This window comes from Anabas testudineus, chromosome 6 (assembly GCF_900324465.2).
Source record: "Anabas testudineus chromosome 6, fAnaTes1.2, whole genome shotgun sequence".
NCBI classification, from domain to species: Eukaryota; Metazoa; Chordata; class Actinopteri; order Anabantiformes; family Anabantidae; genus Anabas; species Anabas testudineus.
Genome location: NC_046615.1, coordinates 9,900,558 through 9,923,259, shown reverse-complemented (window position 1 = coordinate 9,923,259; position 22,702 = coordinate 9,900,558). Strand labels below are relative to the sequence as shown.

The 22,702-nt window shown below is 40.0% G+C and overlaps 1 protein-coding gene across 5 annotated transcripts in view; it reads right to left on the bottom strand.

Annotated features, from left to right (window-relative positions):
• Nucleotides 1–22,702, bottom strand: part of furinb (furin (paired basic amino acid cleaving enzyme) b) — a 69,229-nt gene that overhangs the window by 17,694 nt on the left and 28,833 nt on the right. For all 5 annotated transcript variants that reach the window (XM_026365163.1, XM_026365164.1, XM_026365162.1 and 2 more), the window contains 4 exons: nt 16,779–16,877; nt 10,569–10,664; nt 8,441–8,569; nt 8,269–8,345 (listed from right to left, as the gene is read on the bottom strand). In XM_026365163.1, coding sequence (XP_026220948.1) covers nt 8,269–8,345; nt 8,441–8,569; nt 10,569–10,664; nt 16,779–16,877 — 401 coding nt within the window. The remainder of the gene's footprint in view (nt 1–8,268; nt 8,346–8,440; nt 8,570–10,568; nt 10,665–16,778; nt 16,878–22,702) is intronic.

The following is a 22,702-nucleotide window of genomic DNA, read 5'->3' as shown; positions in this document are numbered from 1 at the left end:
ATTATTAATGAGACATCTAGCATATGAAAAAGCTGGGGGCGTAATCCATGGTATCAGTTAATAAGATTCCAGATATGTTGATCTCTGTGCAGCAGGATATCTCCGTCTGCATGAGAAGTGGCAGGCCGACCATTTATTAAACATCTACTGTTTAATCAGAGCACTAAAGAGGCACGGGCCTGCCCACTCATTACATTTTAGCTCACCGCTGCGTGTCTGACAGACGTCTGGCTGACTGGCTCTAGAAACTGGTCCACACAAATCAATCATGTTATTATATGCTGAAACACTGCTGAGTGGGTGCTGAATGGTGACTGTCAGTTATTTTGAGTAAGAAAAAAAAAAAGTAGCTATGAGACCACGAGCCATCCTGGAAGTAACTTAACATTTTTGTCACACTACAAAAATACGACTGAAAAGATTGATGTTGATGGTTTGCTGCTAATGCAGCGCGGTGTGTTTAATGACACTAGGAAAGATGAGTATTGATTCTACAATGACACATTTGACCTACAGCATTTTTAGATTTTAATACAGTTGATAATCATAAAACTAATGTGAGATGAGAGTGATACTTGAAGACATATAAGATGCTAAATGCTTCCACGGTCAATTAATGTAGCAGCGGGTAACTGCTGCACACCAGGCATCTGCTTCGATCCCAAGGAGATTCAGGGTGGTTTCCAAATTATGAGTCATTTTCTTAAATAGAAAATTATGAATACAAAACAACTTGTTTGCTTTAGTTTGGTTGTTTGATTAAGTGTTTTACACATTTTTAATTGGAGTTTTGTGCATTTTCTCTTGGTGGAATGCTACAGAAGGAACAAAGAAGAAGCGTATGAAAACAAAAATACTTTTTTCCACTATTGTTTAAAATACAGGTCAGAGAGCCTGAAACCAGCCTTCTTGCCAAAAACGCATATAGTCAGCATCGTGGCAAGCCAGATGGCTTGGCCCGAAATACTACATGCTTACACTGTGCACACATTTGCGGTGGAATTACACTGCAAACAGCAACTTCGATTCTCAACTGTTAATGATTTTTATTTAAAAACAAACAAAAGCCTGGCTCACAGATTTCCCTTATGAGTATTTTTTTTGGGTCCTTTTAATATCTGATTGGTACTGCTGTGATTCGACTAGACAATCAGAGCCAAACCTGGCTCATAAATATATGGTATTCACAAAATACAAATACAAGTAAAATGGTAATGAATTCTTTGTCTTGAGCTCTCAAATGCCTTTAGTGGCAGATATCTGCACATACGGCTTTAGTATGATACACTGAATCATAAAAAGGTTCAGACAGCAAAGATTCTCAGTACTAGGAGCTGTGGCCACAGATGTGATGCCAGGTAGGGGATGCAGCCAGGATGGGCAGAGTGAACACAGAGCCAGAGGCCTGGAAAGAAATTTACAGAGGCAGTGCACATCAAGATGCAGCAGTTTTGAATACTATCTGCATGTACACATGCATGTGTTAGTGCTTGTGTTCAGATGACTGATTGGGCTGGATTGAATTCTGCTAAAACAGCCAGACAGCTTAATATATCCAGGAAGGTTCAGACATGCCAAAGCACACAAAAGGGGTTTACTGGGAAGCCACAATTTTATCTGTCAAATGTCCATGAAATTAAATGATTTCCAAGACACTTTACTGAATGCCTCCTTTCTATTTGCAATTAAAATAGACTAGAAGGACTTGGAAGGTTAAGCATTAAGAGTAGTTTGGGAAAAATAAGAGCAACTTAAATGTTTGCACGTGAGATGTGGGAAAAAAAAACAACTAAATGCTTTAAAAACAGTGCAGCCTCATCCGCATCTCAGAGAAAGACTGTAAATCACAGTAATCGCAGTAAATAAATCATCAGTGTGTGAGCTGGAGGACGGCAAAAGCTGCTTTGTCCACAATACACTCAGTGGAAAATGACTCAACAAAGCTTAAACAAAGCTGAACTAGAGATGCTCTTTTCACACAGTCAATGTGACCTCGCTTATCTTATCGAAAGGAGCAAAGAAGGGACAGAGTGAGGTAATGCTTTTATCTCTCCTCCTCAGGACAGGGCCCCTTATTTGGTCGAGTCACTGCCCTGGCATTTACTGGACAATGTAGATACGTGAAGCAACACAATCTGTCTGGACACAATGCAACATACAAAGACATACTGTCGGTCTTGAGCTTAAGGTCAGTGTCAAAGTGTCATTATTCTTTCATTTACCTGGAGATAGGAGGAATGGTAGGAAGGTTTGCCTAGTGTCATTACTGAATATAAGACTGTTTCCGAGCAGTCGCAGTATTTTAATAACTGACACAGAGAGCCAGGACTGTGGTAAGCATGAGCGCTGCAGTGGAAATGGCTGTGCGAGATAAAAGCAGACAAACTATTCTAAATCAAAGTCTTTCTTCACAGTTCTGCTTTTGCCTTTAATCCAAGCAATCCCTACTGACATCAAAAACAACCTATGCTGATCAATCACAGTCTTCACGGTCTCTGTTAAGCACCTCCATAGCTGCAATAACAAGGCCTTTGGTGTAGCTACTGTACATACACAATCCTCTAACGCATAATTATAAATCCACATTATAGGGGCATTGCTCTGATTATTGCTCCTCCTAAGTTGGAAAATTCACAAGACAAAGATTCAGAATTAAATAAATACAACAATAAATATCCTGACTGTTAGCCCCTAATATGGGCCAAAATGTTCCCATATTTTCCATTGGGAAACATTTCCCATAATGCCACCTGACAGCATCTTTCATTAGACCCTCCATTCTTGGTAAATTCAAGCTCCACACATCCAGCTTTATAATACAGTCACTCTACTAAGCCTCACATTAGTTAATTTTAAGTTTCAGGCCCAACGTGGTGCCAGCTTCGGGGTAAGTCTTTGAAACTTCAGAAAGCTCCCCTAGAGCGACATAATCTATTATATAATGTAACTGTTGTAACAGGCTGAGTGGTACTGTTCATGACAAGGAAACTGAACTTCATGAGTAAAACTGGTTACGTATCCCTTACAGCTAAATGCATGGACCAAAATGATTCAACGAGGGTTATTTTTGTTAGCAAATCAGTAAGAAAAGCTTATTATTTCACGATACTCACATGGCACACTGTCTCAAAACATACTCCTGTGTATTCAAGCACAGAGAATTTTTGTTGACACATGCTGGACAAATGACTGTTTGTGCTGTCTTGTATTGAGCGTGTAGGTTCAGATGTGCATGATCAAGTGTGACTGACGTCTAACCCATGCTTGTTTAAATTGTACGAACTGTGTCTTATCATTGCTCTGTTGGTTTATATCTGTTTTTAGAAGGACTGAATAGGTCCGTCCAGTGGAGCTGCCAAAGGATTAGACTATTTTGTGCTCAGCTCAGCTCAGTCATGGCCTCAGGCAGGTCTGTTCAAATGGTTACACAGGAGCGTGAAGTGGAGATCTCTTCATTGTGTGGCTGAACACAGATGTGTCATTTCAAAAGTGTATATAGAAAATGTACAGATGTGTTTTAAATTTCATATTTTAATGTCTTGAAATCATATACATCAAATTTTCTTATATATATCTACTTAGAGTCTTCCTATATAGTGTCACTGCAAAAAGATTCAACGAAAGTCCTCAAACATCCAGTGGGCCGGATGGAAACAATTTAGAAAATGTGTACATCATCAGCCAAATAGACACAGTGGCTGTCATGAGCATCCATGACTGTCATGAACATTCATGACAGTTTCCTATAGGCAATTTAGAGTCTCCAGTCCTTCTGCCGTGCATGTCTATATGTGGGAGGAAAATCATGCAGATGCCTTTTTCACTGCGAGGCAACACAGTTCGAGCTGCACTACCCTGTTACTAAAATGTATCATTACTCTCCTAAATGACGCACTATAGCTGGAAAGGAAATAAACTATTTTAATGGAGCTATCATGTTTAAAGTGACCACTGACCCCATTATAAGTTATCTCTGAAAAGTATACACATAAAAAGAATGAGATGCAAAGTCACTCAGTGAAGTTAATGAAAAGAGAAAATATCTCAGAGACATATTCAAATAAGTTTAAAGAAATGAAAGTAAGACATAAAAGTAAGAAACAAACATCCCCTAACAACTAAATAGGACTATGATACTTCACACACTGCAGACACAACTGCTTTAACATCCCATTCATCAGTATCCAGTCAACAGAGCAGGGTAACACGGACTGACTCCAGGTGATCAGTAATGTCTTGTAGAATGGGGTTTGGCTTAAGGCTGCCACATTCAATCACCATGATTGGACCTTGCTGGAATGATTAGAAAGTAGCAAAAGTCAATCACAATGTCTATATCTGTGGCTAAAATGAAATCAGGAAAGCAGACGGAAAGAATCAGGTTTGATAGTTAGGTCCATGCCAACATCACCTCCAAAACTCTACCAGCCTGTCTGGAAAATAAACAAGCAAACAACAATAGAATACACAAGATGAGGGGAAGCTGAAGAACATTATTCAGGCTTGACAAAGGATGGCAGCTTTGTAAACAATAATTGATAATCTCAGTGTGACAGGGGAGGGCTTTTTTTCGCTGCAGTATTTTTTTGACTGGAATAAATAGAGAAAATATGTTTTGTTTGCAGGTTCCCAACACGGTTCTTGTTTTGTTGTTCTTTCTCTATTCACACTGCCAATAGTCCACCTAGGAGTCTGAGAAAACTTTTGCCAAACTGTCAAAAGTTGAGCTGAGACTGAAATTAAGTCTCATAATAGGGCTTCCGCTAGTTTCTATTTGAATAAAGTGCACTCACTCTTTACTCAGTGAAAGCAGAGTTTCCTTGTTTGACTGGAGGTAGAGCACATCTTCTACAGGTACTGTAAGAGTGAAAAACAATATCTGCACTTTTTACGATGTGTCAATTTAAAAATATCTCCTGCTCTTTAAACCACTGAGGAGGAAACTGTATGTCTTACGTTGAAAACCATACTTGACATAAGAGCATGAGTGCTAGTGCTTGAGGAATGCCAATTCCACAGAATGTTGTCTTGTATAATGTGTCAAACAGCAAAGTCAACGCAGCACAGGTGCGACCCGCTGTGTCAAACGCTGTAACAGAGGCACAAAAGAAGACAACGCAGGAGGAAGCTGTCTTCCTTGATTTGTGCTCTCCTTCAGTCTGGCTTGTCCTGCATCACCCCCTTGACGACTCTAAATAGAGATGTAGATATGCATGCGGCATGTGTGCGGCAGGGGGTTGGATTTGCAGGAGACAGGCCAGGTTTTCATTTGCATTCACATTGTATTGCACGACAGAGGGTCTTTTCAGGCCTCAGAAGCCACTTGTCTTGTAGCGTTTGGCCAAGGACACAGTGCCTGAAGACAATATTTAAAAACCTGAGCCATTTTCTTTTTCTGGAATTGCAGCATGAATTCAAATTTGGTTGATGTTTCTTTCTTTTCCATCCAAGTACACACGCATACTCCACAGTGACACATTTATGTGTCTATAATGAAGTAAAACTAACCAACTGAATCAGAAACTGATTCAGATCTTAGGGATATGATTGAATTATGTGACATGTAAAACCTACTTTTTAACAGTAAGCCTAACAAAAAAGCATTTCATTGCTTTAAAAGACTAATTTCACATTTTCATCGATGTGCGTGTTCTGCAGTGACTCGTGCTGCTGCCACTGCCATTTTCCTATTCAGTTCCTTTCTGCTGAGGAAGCACTTTCACCATCAGAGAAACAAACACCCATACGCCACCAAGGACAAAGCATTTGATAAGCTGAAGAAAGTGTGCAAACACTTTTCTTGTTGTTTCTCAGTGCCATCATCCAGATTAGCTACCGCACCTTCCTTCATCACTCAAGCCTTGCGTTTAAGTCACCTTGGTATTGAGGTGCTGATGAATTGCTTAACACTGAAGGACATGCAGTATAGTAAGACTATATAGAATGCCAATCATTATCTAATAAATGCTGTCACTACACAAACCTTTCATGCTGACATGTAGCTCTAAATTAATGAACCTCTATGAGAAAAAAAGTTCTTCCTAGGAGCTAATAGCTCTTCAAAGGGAAGTTAAATGAACAGATATTCGCCTCCTCTCATACAGTACATCTTAATATAATGTAGTTCAATACACCAGCTTCCATTTTGACCTTAACAAGAAACGTATTGAACTGGCACATTTCCAACATTGTCATTAAAAACAGATTATTACAAACAAAGAAAAGAAATTAGCAGAGCTGTTGTACTGAACTATGCTGAATGTTAAATTTGAGTGTATCTACTAAAGTGGCCACTGAGCCTACACAACTTATGTAAAGTTATAAGTTATATATTGCAACCATTAAACCATTGATAAGCTTGGTATTATATATTATATATTTTATTTTACTTTATTACATTTAGAAAAAGAAATGCCATCTTTAGCCAGACTCCTACTGTTATACCACTCTGATACTGTGAAGGACAAGAAAAAGAGGATAGCCTAGTTGGCCTAAATACAACCAGCCTTCAACTTAGCCCATGCTCCCTCTCAGGGGCATAGAGCATCTCAAAGAAAAAAAAAAAGAGATTCAAAATTCAAAAATCAACCTTGCGTGTCATCAGTACAAATGAACTGGCCTTCATGGCTATGGAAAAATGCCCGCCTCCGCCTCTTCTTTAGTTTTTGTTGTCCCATGAATATATTCATATAATCTCATTGTGAGGGGGCTGAGAGCCTTATTCATTGTCAGCTTGTATTTCTCTGTGGTGATTTACATAACTTATTGGATGTAATTTGTCCATAGGTCACTCCACACTCCGTAACTCCACACTGTATACACAGAAACACGCGCTTGCTTTTTTATTCCATGCCCATAAATTGATCCAGCCCAAGATAATTACTTTGGCAATTCCACTGACATGGGTAGAAGAGTGTGTAAGTCCAAATCTGTGCTGTGCATCTCTGTGTTTTTATTATGTGTGTTAAGTGTGTGTGTGTGTGTGTGTCTTTCTGAAGTAATAGCATGGTGCAGTTGGGGAACTGAAGTGAACCAGAGGCAGGGAGTAATCCCCTCCAGTAGTGCTTTGTTCCATCAGCAGAACAGAGTGGGATCTACTTTACACTGACAGAAAGGGCTGGGGTCGCTCTGCATGGCTGCTTGAGCTGTCGGCAAGGACAAGAAACAAGGCCTCTGCGCAAAAACCTGCTGACGCAAACCTCTTTGAAGGCAAATAAATACCGCAGATGAAATAGTCAGATTTTGTATGAGGACAGAAAAACAAACAATGCTACATGTACAACAGACGCAGCTTAGAGAGATAAACACTGCGGGAACAGCTGAGCAGAAACACGTCTATTTTCATACAATAGTTTCTACAATCTCAAGAAAACATGTTAAGCTTATTTAGCTTCTCCCTCCGACTAACTGCACGCGGATGCTCTGCTATGAAACTAAAATAAAGGAGGAAAACAAATAAACAACCACGATAAAGACTAAGTGGCAGTTGTCCCAGGAAGAGAGAGATTTGACACAAATCTGTTGCACATTTCAGAGGAGGGATGTAGCGTCTTATCTGCTCCAGGGGCAGAGGACCATAGTGTCTGAGGAACAACAGAGAGGGGAGGGGATGAAGGTTGAGGATTTGCCCTCGCTGGTGCTTTGGTGTTCTGTTATTAAACTGGGGCAAACACGTTTTAATGCCATCACCAAAGACTGCGAAGGGAAGAGCGCGAATGACTGAGAGCAAGTAAACAACCATTGTATCAGCAACAAATAAGTGACAAAGCGGTTGTGGGGCTGCACGGGGTGGATTGTGAAATGCGGCTACAGCAGCTTTGCTTGTGTACTGAAGCGGGAAAAAAATAAAGGGAACAATCACTCAAGACTTAGAAGCAGACTTAGTAGAATGCCTGCACCCGTTTTCTCAAACTTTATATAATTGGTTTCTAAATGTAAATGCTTCAGCCCAAAGCAATAGACCAAAGGCTGAATAGACTTGGTGTTTGCTCACCACTGCCATGCCCTGTCAACTAACACTTTTAAGAAGCGAGGGCTGAGGGGAGAAACAACAGCGGTTGCTTGGTTAACAAAGAAAACCCCAGTCTTTTGCAATTACAAGCGCATTTCTCAGCTCATAAATGTGCTTGGCCGTGTTCACGATGAAATTAATCATGCCTGTTGCATGCTCAATACATTTCCATTAGGTCTGAAAACTCATTTTGCAGCAATTAAGATCAATTCCCAGTCATGGTGCTGCCAGACGGCTGCATCTGAAGCCAAAATTACCTGTTCTCATTTCGCTGCGTGTATCTTGGTTGGGGGTTAGTGTCTCCATCATTAACATCATAGCTGGCCTCGGGATCCTAAGAGAGACACGGAAAAGGTAAGGACACCAATCATGTCATTTTAGCTTTCGCTTGAAGTCCCTTTTTTTTCTGTAACAGAGCTTTTGACTTACATAATTACTGATCAGGTCAGGATGGTCCTTCTCGATGCCATCATCCAGGATAGTCACTACAACACCTTTTCCTGTGTAGCCCTGAGCCCAGGCTACTTTAGTATTCAGGTCTTGATGTGTCGGGGTGGACTGGAAGAGACACAAATCTTTTATTCAGCTGTCAATCTACTGTGACTGACACTTCCCCAGAAGACCAACCGGAAAGGTCTATCAGTGGGAGAACAGCTCAAATCATCTTCAAACGGCCTTTTACTCACTGAAAAACATTATGTTCAAAGTGTAAACAGAAATGCTTGATACAAAAAGAAACACAAAGACATAAAAGGGAAGATCAGAGGTGGTTCGCAAACACGTAAAATCCAATTTTAATGCATCAGCCCGACATGCTTGGCTCCTCCGGCTGAGTTGCCCGGTGTGAGCATCCTACTGCGGTTACACTGTCAGAAAAAAGACATACAACCTGTTGGGAGGCCAGAAATCTTTCAGGTGAGAATTTGCCACTCACACAGAAGAAATAACTGTCGGCAACCTTTTGGGTGGGTGGCAAATAAGGGATACGGAGTGGTAAAGCGTGATCTGGGTGAATAATGGAAAATTGGGGGCTGTGAGATGTATGAAGAGAAGTCAACACTTGAGATGAAGGAGGTTCGAATAAACACAGATGAATGGAGGAATGGAAAAGCCATCGCAGACAACCTTTTGTGCCCCCTCGTCTGTTTTCTGCTGATTTTTCTCAGCAGGGCAAAACTCCTGGACAAACACATACTGTAAGACAGGGAGATTAAAATCCTACATGTAAGCTCTAGACTGACGCAGACACGCTTCAATCCATATTTAAGTAAATGTTTGCTACAACCTTATCCAATAAATCAATGTAAAGGGCTCTCAATGCTCTAGATTGGTTGTAAGACCAAGACAAAACATCAGCACTGGTGGCGTACAGTATGGCTTCAGCTTTAGTTTTCAAGTCACAGCTGTGTAGAACACTTTAAAAGGGAGAAAAGGGATTTAAATCATCAGATGATTAGAGATCTAATGCTGAATGGCAGAGGTGGTTTCACAGCCCCTATTCACTGGTGATTTGTGTCTGGGATAGTCAATGTTGTCATTAATCTGTTGCAGTGACAGAAGTTTTGTGCATACAAAAAAAAAAAAGATTAAAGCAAATTGAAGCATCTCTGAGAAAAGCTGCAAATAACAAAACAGACACGGAGCCAGGACCACTTTCTGTCAGTGTTTCACAGGTGATACAGTTCAGTAGTGGATCTGTCTTGACATTTAATTTTACATTCAACCCAGCATCCTAGGATGCACTGCATAATACATTTGACTCTGGAAAGCTTGTGTTGGTGGTAAAGCTGATGTAACAAAAGACAGCAATTCAATTTGTGGTAGTCTGACTGACCATAAGGGAATTAATAACTTCTGCCACAGCAAGAAGGAATGCATCTTTAAATAAGGTATTCTCTGTGCCGTGCAAGGCAGACTGGGTGGAATACAACGACCTTCTGCACAGTCTCAAAATCTAAAGGTGCTTGAATAGAATACAAAATATAAAAGTAAATTACATATTCTTCTGTGAAACAACCCAAATTTCTTTGCTGACACATAAATGTAAGTTTTATAGAACTACAAGTTTGGCACTGCAAATCCCACATAAAAAAAAAAAAAACTAGATTAAAAAAACTTTATTAATCCCAGAGGGAAATTGTTTAATGTGCGTATACTGACACAGATATTTTAAAAGATATGTTTTAAGACAAAACTTTGTTGCTATATTTTCAACATACAGTCCATCACTTTATGACAGAGTGGCTAGACGGAAGCCTCTTCTCAGTGGAAAACAGACAAAGAGCCCACTTGGACTCTCAGACTGTGAGGAACAAGATTCTCTGGTCTGGTGACTTCCATCTAACCACTCTGCCATAACGCCCAGATGGGTGAAGGGCTGCAGTGATGGCTGTCCTTCTGGAACTTTGTCTCTTCTCCACACAGGATCTCTGGAGCTCAGAGTGGTAAAAATGAAAAAATGAAGGGCGTTGAATACTTTCTCAATGTACTGTATAGTCACGACGACAGACTAATGAGGTGTAGGCAAATAAAACAAAACATATAGACTGACACGCACCAGGTACCACTGCTTTGGGAAATCAGGGTCTGTTGGATCTTCAAAGACGTCTCTCTTCTTCCTTTTTCTCACCACTTGCTGCTCCGTCCATAAGACCTGAGGTATAAACAGTGGCACACACACACACACACACACACAGAAAATTCACAGCTTACACAGTGACATTCACATGCTATTGTGTCAATACTAATGCTTTAATTTCAGAAATTGTTGCAATGTTCCACAGACTCTAGGCCCCAGCTGTGTTCAAAAAGTAATAAGTAGGAAGAGAAGCAGGGATGTGGAGCAAATCTAATTTGTTCATTCCTGAGATGCAGAGGGAAAGTGGCTGCTCTACAGCATGCTACACTGAGGGCTTTTGAACTCCTGAAGGCTGCTGGGATATGTACAGGCTTTGTAGGGGTGGGCGGCTGTAATATTATGTCCCACACGCAATAAATGCTATTTTATAGTTCTGTTTCTGAAGCAGCAAAAATAAATAAATATGTAAAACTCCAGACATCTTTCGCCAAAAGGCATACGATAACACATCATTTAAAGTCTGTCCACCTGCTGGTTAAAATAACTCGCCCACTGAGCTTGTATCCGTTGAGTTTTATTACATGTCTGTATCTATTTATTTTGACAGGCATGCAGCCCTGTGAATATGATTGACAGTGGTGAGAACGATCAATGCTAAAAGGACAACTAACGTGAGAGATGATGAAAAATGTGTTTGAATTCAGTTTGGCTACGTTACACCGCCACATCTAAGTGCAGGTAACAGTAGCTTTTACAGATGATTTCCTCCTCACCGCTAATCTGTGGACACTGTATAGAAATAGACACATATCATTTGCAAATGTTTTGGGGAAGGTGACAAAGCGTAAACTGGTTCAGTGCAGTGTGTCCCAACTCGTGAATTTCCTTCACAATGTAAGTAATATAAGCTCCTCAAGGTAATACTTGTATTTTGGTTCTTTTTGTGTTGAGTTGTTTCTGGTAGTGAGGTTGATTTTATGATAACGTGTTCTTGGCCTAAATAAAACTGAAAATGTTCAGCACAGCTACTGAGGGTGTTGTAGCTTAGATTTTGCCTTAGAGAACGAAGCCATTAACCTAATTTAAGTGAACCCAGACTAATTATCATTTATCTTAAGTCATTACATTTAGAACTGCGCATAACTGACCTCCCAGCTACACACCATACAACATACTGGTGTTAAAACAAAATTACAACTGATAAATGAAACAGATGATGATCTGATTACAGTAATCTACTGTCGGTATTTAATATAGCGTTTCATTTTTATATCTTTTAATGAAAACGATTAAACTTTTACTAGCTTACTAGATTAAACTAGCACATTCAACTAGCTAGCTATCCAGTTTCTATTTTTTATTTCATCTTCTTTATTACTGTATTATGAAATATTTTGCACTAAATGTCAGCCAGAACACCCACTCTTCATGGCTGGGAAAATAAGGTCTGGGACAAGAACATATATTAGACATAAACAACTAGATAAAGAAACATTCATGAGACAAGGACAAATTCTCCACATGAGCTAGATCTGTAATCCACTTAACATAGAAACACATGAATTATTCCATATCTCACACAGGGGGTTCCTGCGGGATGACTAAGGAGAAGCCATGATGGTATCATTTGTGGAGAGATGGCCTGTGTTATGATCTGTGAATCACCATTCCCATTGTTTGCTGAGAAAGCAGATATGTTAAAGGATAAGTCTATTAATCTATTCAAATATCCCATGATAAGATCAATAGCAACAACAAACTGGGCTTACTAACAAGTAGCAATGTTCTTATGCAGTTCATCAATTTATTCACTTGACTGCAGATTAGTTGGCAAAGACATTTTACTTCAGCAGGTCCGTGGTCTGCTTGTTCAACAGCTGTTTGACAGATTGCTCACTTTGTCTCTGGTTTTGTTGCACAGATAGTTCCTGAGATCTGTCGTCAAGTTCAAATAGAACATAACACCTCCGCTCCTCCACTCTAAGTATGTCTCTGAGAAACGTTCCAGAGGAGAGCAGAAAAACAAAGAGAACTGCAGGGTTGGGCATCAGAAAATAATTCATTTGATTGGTTCTAATTTAGTCGATACATATTCAGTCCTAACAAGTACTTTGGGATTTCTCTATTAACACATTTTGTATTATTCCCCCGTGTCACAGAGCTCCACTGTTGTCCAGGGACTAATAAAGACCTATTACTGAGCCACACTGTTCTGGTACTGGAATAAACAATAAATCAGTGGTTCCCAACCTGAAGGTCAAAACCCTCTCAAGGGTCCCCAAGATAAATTTGAGGGGTTATTAAATGATAAAGAGAACGCTCTTTTAATCTTTTTCTCTTGTAAATTACTGGATAATTTGATTTCCCCAAGCCTCTAAAAGAGCTACCATAGAAAGGCTGGTTGCAGTGTCTACGTGTTTTTCGCAGATCGCCTTAAGCCCAATTAGAATACAAAGGCTTTTAGGTGACATATCAGAATGAATGTAAAGGTGTTGATGATTTATAGTTCTTTCATAACTATGGTAAGGAGAGTGGCTAAACACAATCTCATATTAAAAGTTTCGATCTTCAGCTGGAAGCAGTAGTCCTGGGCTTGGAGCCAAAGACAAGCTGCGTGTGTAAGGAAGCACCGAGAGGTGAACTAATGCGTTGCTGGTTTTGGTCTGAAGTTTGTTACAATTTTCACTAGACTTATCCTTATGAACTCTTACAACTAAAGACTGACTCTGAGTGAAACTGCAGGAGAAAGTGAGAGAAAGAAAAAAAGCTATGGCTAAGTGCATGCAGTAAACTGCCACACTCTGGGGTTTGTACAAAACCAACAACAGCCGCCACAATCTAATCGATTCATTCCTCCTTGGAGAAGGTGTGGGGTGTGGAGAGGAGATGACAAACAAGCAAGCAAGCATAACGGTTAAAGCTTATGCAGCTGCCAATGCCTCTTGCCACAGTGTGATTATTCAGGGGACGGTGATAAGCAGCATGTTAGCACCACGGAGCAGAGAAAAATAGACAATGGCGGTAATGGGAGACACAGCAGCTGGATTACAGAGAGGAAACAGTGTAACAAGCTCAAAGCTTAGCACTGACTAATCCAAATCCAACCATTCTGTTTTCATTGCCTCTTAAATCAGTTTTCTTTGAAGCAGGTAAAATAGAACCTTTTCTTTGCTTTTTTCCAGGGAGCACGTGGTCTCACAGATACATATGAATATACAAACCCACTCACTGATGCTGTGGTGTGTTTTGGCAGCTGTCATGGTTTGCCTGAGGTTCGGTCTATGTTTGGTTGTGTGGGTGGATAGGTAACCTAAGGACAAACTGTTGTTAACTACAAACCTGATGTCCTCCCAACCTCGAAGTTCAAGTGCTGTGTTAACTTGAACTATTGACCTTCTGACTGAGATGAACCCGCTGAGATGAAATCCTTTCTGTTAGGATTTTTTCAGAACATATTAGATAGGGCTTTATCTCCCTGATTCTGCTGTTAGCACTGCCAAACGTAGAATAATCTCAGTAACCACTAGTTTCCATCTTCTAATTAGTTTTCATCGTTGCCCCTCACTTATTAGAAACACATCAACCTAAAATTGACAGTTTATAATTAGACCTGCGGTTTCTTCAAATGTTCTGTTGTCCTTCACCCCGGCATTCGACTCTGAAATTCCTTTTAGCAACAACAAGAAAATCCTTTCCACTGTTACTGCTCATACTAAATCTAATTTGTGCAAAGCAAATCTTATCAACATCTGAGCACCGTAGTACTCTCCCTGCTCCCAGGCAGACACCTCTACACCCATATGCTTTCAGACTCTGACATCAATTTAACCTGACCCCTGATCCCAGTAGCCTCAGCGAGTGTCACCATATCTCACTAATGATGTCTTGGGGCGCTTGTCAGACCACATCAGTCCTCTGTTGAGCCCTCTTGACTTGGACTAGCTAGCTCCTTTGGCTCTACTTTGGCAGGCTTACCTTGCGACAGATGGCCCAGGTCTGTTCTCACTTTGTAACTGTTCCTTTTTTTAGCACCAGTCAGGTCCCCCATAAATTGCTTTTAAATAACCACAATTACCATCACCGCCTGCAGTTTTTCCAACATAAACATGGAAATAGCATGTTGCTAAGTTGGGTGGCTGCCGCACTTGTCTTCACAAACGGTTTCATGAATTTTCTGCTGTGGCCGGAGTTGATGCTTAAAACACAGACCAAACTCCTACACCATCAACAAGATGTATGGCAGTTTAAACGGGTCAGTTCATCCAAATCATAGAGACACACATTTCCCCTTAAAACACTAGTAATGGTGTATGTGGTCATGCAAACATGGATTTGACAACAATGACAACTCACACTCCCCATACAATCATTTGATTGCTGCACTTGAAGTACACAAACATTGTAACAGGAGAAACAATGACAATGTGTTTTATCAAAAACTGTAAACAGAATAATTTTCTACCCTGTTTTCTGGATAACAAAGAAAACCCTTCAGACTGATGTTTGTGAGGTAACCTTTGTGGCTTTTTTTCCACACTCAGATCACTCACAACCTTTTTTCTCCCTCAGTTCAGGCGTGAATACTGTAAATGCTTCAAAGCCAATGAGCACAGCTAGCAAACACCTATGACAATCAAAACTGTAGCATATTAACCTTAATATTTGTCACAATTTTTACACCTTACATACAAACTAAAGGAATTGTATATTTTTTTTACGATATTAGCATTTGAAAGGTGTATTTATCTACAGAATCTCTTCACTGCTATTCTTATAAGATAATTCTTCCCACACAATGTGAGCTACGGATATTGAGCTAAATTTTATTAGAAAATCTCCTGCTGCCTTCTAAACACAGAGGGGTAATAAACTATAAATTTCACAGCTAATTACCTTGCTTCTTTGGACAATAAAATGCATTTTTAAGATGATGTCTAGTGTTTCTTCAAGGATTATTTTTGCTGTAGCGTGAGGCAGCCCAGGTTGATGTGCTTTGATCTGCAGGGTGTTTGGATTATTGTATATATTTAGCTGTAATAAAGATCCAAGAGTGTGTATGTCCATGAAATTCATTATGTTAAGACCCTTCTTTCTAACAGAATACAGAAAAAGGCTCTTGTTATGGATAAAAGCTGGTTTACAACATGACATAATAAGTGCGTTCTCTACTTGCTTGTGCTGTCATTTTCAAAGTTACTGTCTCTAGATGTTTGCTCATATAATGTCTGGACAGTGTCAGGGGGAATCAGGTCCGAACATTACGCAGAGTTCTGCTTTCGTACATGTGGCGCACAGCGGGTTACTGTCCCAGTTGAGTCACGTTCTCACACGGGGAGAAACTCAGCTTGATTTCAGTGAGGGGCGTGGATGCCTGCAGGCATGAAATGACACAGCAGAGATCAGACACTGCCCGGACTTTGTACTTAGGGGCTCGCAGGAATCTGAGTAATCTCCAGGACGTCTGACTCGAAACATTTGGGCTTCACACATTCAGGTCACCCACGTGTAATGTGTAGATATGTTCAGGGTTGCAGTGCATGTCTGAAAACAGATCGTGAGAAAAGTTTTTCCAAATTTGACTTTAAATCTCTTTGTGTGTTGTTTTTTTTTTGCCTACAACAGAATTGTGGTGGGAACTGCCAGACCCTGAATTCCTAGTAAAAAAGAAAAGCTTATCCTATGTTAGGATTTTCATGCTGACTACCACATCTGGTATCAACAGAAACTCAGACTGGGCAGAGTTATCATATGCCAGGGATAAATTGGCAATTGGGCTGTGAGCAGATTCAAAGCCAGATGTCCAAATGAAGACTGAACATACACATGGATAAAACCTGTTCCTGTTTCTGGATGTTAAGTTGATGAATGTCAATTTCCCTCTCTACCTAACATTAAGGTGCATATAATGATTTTTACAAGGCGAGAAAGGCCAGGCTAAACACATAGGCACCCCCAGCTGTTGTTTGGGAGAATTTATTTTGCATATTTACAGCTATGCAGTATCTTGGATTGGGCTGGGGACAGATGGAAAGATCGGTGCGGACTGCAAAGGATACAGAGTTTGACAAGCTGTCATTGATGCTGGCATCCTTTTCTCTTGTGATATACACACCCTCTGTGTCTAATCCAATCTGTCTTTTGGCCTTTGGTTGTTGCACTGAGTTGTGTGAGAGCTGACAACAGTCTTACCTGTGGTTCTTTTTGCAGTCTGATGTGCATCCCCTTGTGGCCAGACAAAGCCCTTTTCACCACAGCATGATGCCTGAAGTGATAATAATCTCCAAAAACCTGCACAAACACAAAGGGAGAGGCAATGAGTTCACCTGCAGCAGCAGGGTCGCTACGTAACTCTTCATGCTCACCAAGGCATTCATGTGCACACAAGCAAACGTGCAGATAATGCTCATGTCAGAAAGAGGTGAGAGTCCTTTTGAACATCATAACTTGGCATTTCATGTCCATATTCTGTTCTGGCTAGTGAAAATATGAGCACCTCTTACGTTATCACAGATAAAACACAGTCCTTTTTATTACCACCCATAACATGGCCAGTGAATGTTAACCACAGAAAGACTGTAAAGACATCGGGAGAGTTGTAATTATCAAATGCTGACAAGATGAGTTATTATTATTTTAATTGTTGTTGCACTAAGGTCCTTTTCAAATAAGGGCTCTAGAACATTACTTGATTCATTATCTGTTAAAGTCACAGCTTTCTCTCATTCAGACATAGGTCACTCTTATTTTCCTTGTGACTTACTTTAGACATGCCAGTGACTGTAATGAGTAAAGCAACAACATGAGTACATGTAAGTAGCTATTCTTCTTACATCATAGGGGGTGAATGTGAGAGTGTTTACATTTTATAAAAGAAAGTAACTTGAAATAAAAAATGATTAGCCTCATGTTTTAGAGGTACCCAGGAGCTATACTAAAGTTTTCCTTGTACTACTGTTGGTTCCTCACATGTACGGCCTATAATAGAGATTTTAAAGACAAGTGATTGGGTGACAGCTGTCGCCAAACTGGCCTAAAACCTCAGGGACTTTCTTTTTGTCAGTCTTGCTCTTAAGTGACACATGGAGCAGCTTGTGCACCCTCCAGTCATGGTCAAGGACAGCTGACCTGAAAGCACGATAGAGACTAAATAATATAGATGCCCAGAGATAGATGTGTGGTAAAAGACAAAAATAGCCAAACAAAAGGTGGAGGAAGAGAAAGACAAGGGCAGCGCAGCCACTTTTTACATGGGTATTCACAAGAGAGAAGCCTCCCTTTGACGAGGACGCATTGCAATCTGTACAGTAGTGCCACTGGGGACTGGCTCACCTTCACAAGCCCAGTGAAGCGGAGGAAGAGAAGGGGTAGATGAGGAGGGGTGGGAGGATGGAGGAAGACGAAGGGGTGGAGAGAGATGCAGGGTTTGACAGGTCGACCAGGCAGGATGGATGTGTGTGAGGAAGGAGAAGAGCAGACGCAGCAGGATGGAAGGCTCTCCTGGGGCTGCAGGCTGACTCTGCAGGCTGGCTGTCTGTAAGCTGACCACACTGGAGGCTGGAGCTCTGAGGCCCAGTCTGGCAGTGCTGATATAGAGCTGGCAGTCTAGTCCTGGCCAGGTTGAATTCATTTGTCAAAAATTTGTAATTAAGACTTTAAGATTTTAAAACACTTGGTATGATGGTTTTCACATAAACTGAGTAAACATGCGGTATTTAATTACTGATGTTATCTTTATCCCCAAGAAGCTCGTTTTGTATGCAATTAAGGCTTTAAAAGATAAAATGGGCTGCTTTTGTGAGGAGGGAGGTTTGCAAAACTCCTCAAATGATGACAAATGTGACAAGTGAAATGAAAACAGCATAAAAATATTTACTGCAATATAGTTCAGCTGCATTAATATAGCCACAGTAACAACTATGGACTGGAAAGTAAATGTATTACTGTAACAGAAAACTCTCCTCTGAGAAACTAATGTGCTTCAGTAGCTAACTCACTGACATCACCAGTAAATCTGACAATCCACGACCGACTTTACTGACGCATCATGGCAAAATGAAAACGCCATGCAAAAGGAAATGGCCTCTGTTTGAAGCAAGACTGAGGTGTGATGAAGGATATGAGTCAAGAAATTAATGAGACCCACTTTCACATTGATTGCAGTAGGGCGCAAAGCTAATTTGCTTTGCTGGGGTGGCTTTGTATGGGACAAATCTTAGAGAGCTGATGTCCTCATTTAGACCAAGAGTCTATGGGTCTCAGGAAATTGAAATGGAGAAAGAAATGTTGGTGTAGCCTTGCTGCCCATGAGTCATGCCTCTCCAAAGTCAGAACCAGAATGAATCATATGGTGTGTGTGTCTGTGTGTATATATGTGTGCCAGCAATAATAATTGAGAGCAATTTTGGTCATTAGTTACCCTGCCACTATGATCCGAGTCTGCATTCAATGCATATTGGCCTTTACACTCCTCTCTGGGCAGTGCTAGAAGTTGCTATGTCATAAGTTTCTTACTTTAGCTGCTTTGCCCCAATCTCCAGCTTGTAATAGTTTCATGTAGCCTTGAGGCAAATCTCTAACTAAACTGTGCACCACATCTAATTAAAAGTAATCCAAAGGGAAGCGGGTGGCAACTAATCATTATTTTCATTACTCATTAACATAAAAATGCCCATCATAAGTTAAGTTAAGGTAACAAATTGCTACATTTTTCTGGACAAGAAAAATCTTAATGACTGTGAAAAGGAGAAAAACACCTAACTTTAGGAAGCCAGAGACTGTAAATGTTTGATTGAAAACAGTTGTTGATAAACAATTAGTAATTAAATCTAAATAATTATTACATAAAATAAACAACTCTTACTTACTAAAGATCAGTGCTATTTATTTAAACAAAGTCAGATATTTAGCATTGAAGTGCTTATACAACTTTAAACAAGTTATTTTAAATTCGAATGTATTAATAGAAGATGAACATATGTTTACACTTATTATTCAGTTTAGTATACAGTACTACAGTAATACTATGAAAACTAGCACATTTCAGATTTGTGAGAACAGGGATGAGTTGTGGTACATTTGTGTTTTAACACATGCCTCAGGGTTTCCCTATAGCCAAATCTAAATCTGCATATAGTGGACCTGTGGAGCCATCACATGCTTTACAAATGTATGAGCCATGAACGTAAGTAGAGCATGTAAAAGACAGCAGCTGTTGACATCAGCAAGAAAGTTGTACTAAATATGTTTGGCGAGATTTTACACACTGATTAAATCCACCTGCTGACTTTAACATTGAGGTGGGGGGGGTCAGCATGGGATGAATTAATGCTGGCCACGACTGACGGGTGTCAGAACACACACACACACAACGCTACAACCACCGGGTGCTTGTGATGTCGTGGCTAAACAGTAAAAGAAGGCAGAAGAGGCTACTTTGGTGGATTTTAGGATGGAATAGCGTAGGAAGAAAAATTACCATCATGACGTAGAATAAGAGTTTCACTAATGAATGACTTTGAAGTCATCTCCTATTCAATTTATTTAAATAATATTTTAGTACATTTTATGTTCTCATATAGTGAAAGCAGAATATAGTGAAGGACAGGCAGCACTGAAAGTGTCCTCCTAAACACCAATAAAAGAAGCCATTGTAATGTATTCTCTAATACATATAATAATAGAGCTTAAAAATGACTTTTCGTTTTTATTCTTCTTCTTTTAAAGACATGAGCTACACCACATAAAAATTTTTTTTGGCCTGTGACAATCTAAAATCTACACAGATTCTGCTGGGGTCCTTTACAACTGAGTAAAACAAATTCTAATTTTCAGTTTTTAAAATGTGTATCTACAACATGTAAAACCACACAGCAGCATGGATAACTGCTGCAATCTTCAATGCAAACATTTCTTTCTCCAACATATTAAAATTATATTAACCTAATTAAAATAAACATTTTATGTTGCTTTGGTATAATACAAACGCTGTATAGATGTCTGTGAGTACTTTTTTTTTACACTTACAGAATCAATGTGTACTATTTCTGTGCTAATAAGGATGAACATGGGACACAAAAACTCGAAGACAACTGTAGATTCTGTAATGGGGCAGATTTCTTGAAGTGTGGACACCGAGACCGAATACTCTTAAACCCTCTTAACATTTTACTTTCTCAACTGTGTAGCTGCTAAAATAAGCAGAATCTTATGATTGTTTTAGAATGACATTATTTATGAAGTGTGATTTGTCTAAATTGGGTTCATCTGATGTGAATGTCAAGTATTTCACGCTTGTAATTCGATCAACTTTGAACTTATAAGAGTGCGCACTTGTGTGAGGCAGACGGATGTGGGAGTCTACACGTTGGCTGAGTTAGAGTGCAACTGACATTAAGATTGCTTATCAAAAGCTTTCCAAGAGCTATGTGAAGCATCAAAGAAGTATCAACTGGTTGCACTCTGATTTTTCACCATTTCTTCAGCCCACTCACCACATCAGTGTTTCACTGTAGATATTTATTTATCTAATATTCCTTCACCTATCCCGTTTTCTCTACCCACCACTCACTGCTGAGCAATGAAAGTAAAAAGACACAGTTTACTGCATGTTCCGTATCAGAGGTAGTACTCACTAGTATTTTGCCATTCTCCACTGAGGAATTCAAGCCTTCTGCTGACGTTATCAACCAGAGAGGTTGTTAAAACTTCAAGGTGACTGAAAGTAATGTAATACTGTGGCTCCTACATCCCATATTCTGTGGTTTCCTGTTTTAGGGCCTTCTGTGGTGGCTGCCTTGGTCTCTAGTCACCTCCAGCCACTGCTGTTCAGTCAATATTGGCCAGAGGGGACTGGTTTCAGATCAGTGGTGCTGAAAAAAGAAATGTAGCTAGCTTTCACTGGGCTGTAACCTAATGTTATTTCACATTGCTGTGTATGTGCATACAATACTTTAGGCAACCCGCCAATGTTACAAATGGATTTGAAACTAGGGAAATTTTTCTTTTCACTTTTATCAAACTAGAGAGGAGAAAATTATACAGTACACTTGTGCCTGAAACTTGTTCTGTTCCAGATTCACTGTGGCTGTTTCAAGTGATGGGTGTCGGAAAAGAGACATAATAAAATCTAATTTTTCTTGTCAGCAAACTGAAATTGTGCAGGAAGGCTCAAAACCAATCCAATAGAGAGACGTGTCAGTATAGTCAGTATAGAGGCTGTAGAGAACGAGAGTGCATGATTCCAGTTGACTGTTGCAATAATAATGAGTATGTTTGTACAGTGGCTTTTGAAAGTTTGTGAACCTTATTTTGTGTAAATAGGACCTCAAATGTAGTCCAATTCTCCTAGATGTAGATAAAGGAAACCCAATAAAACTGATTTAATAAAAATTACTCTTTTATTTACCAAGGAAAATGGCCCAATATTGTGTGTATGTGTACGTGTGTGTTTGTTTGTGTGTTTGTGGCATCTTCCACCTTCTGACTGACTGAACACACCTGATCCAGGTAATCAGCAGTGGGTAGGGGCAGGGAAATTTGGAAAACAAGCAGGGCAGAAGTCCTTGAGGACCAGGGTTGCGAAGAAGAGTTGTTGATGCTCACCAGACTGAAAAGCGTTACAAAAATGTAGTTTGGAGGGCATCCTGAGACTGTCAGGCAGCTCAACTACAAATGGAGACCATTAAACATCATAGTTAACCTCTCCAGGAGTGGTCGACCTACACGGATCAGACCAAGCGTAATGTGTGTAATAGTCCACAAGGTCAAAAGGAACCACAAGGTAACATAGAGGAAGCTAAAGCTCTCTAAAACAGTGACTAGTATCAAAGTTATTGGGTCCACCATCGGGAGAATAGTGAACAACAATGGTGTGCATTGCAGAGCTGCAAGGAGAAAACAACTCTAGTACACAATTTGTTTAAGGCCATCTGAATTAACCTGAAGGCTGTTAGAAGAATCTTGGGCAATGACCAAACACTGCATCCCAGCATAAGAGCCTTGGCTGCAGTTACAATGATCCTTAAATGAATGAAAAAACAATGCTTTTAGCAAATGAAGGATATAATTGTACAGGGAGACGTGTTTTCCTCACTGTGCATGACAACAATGGCTTT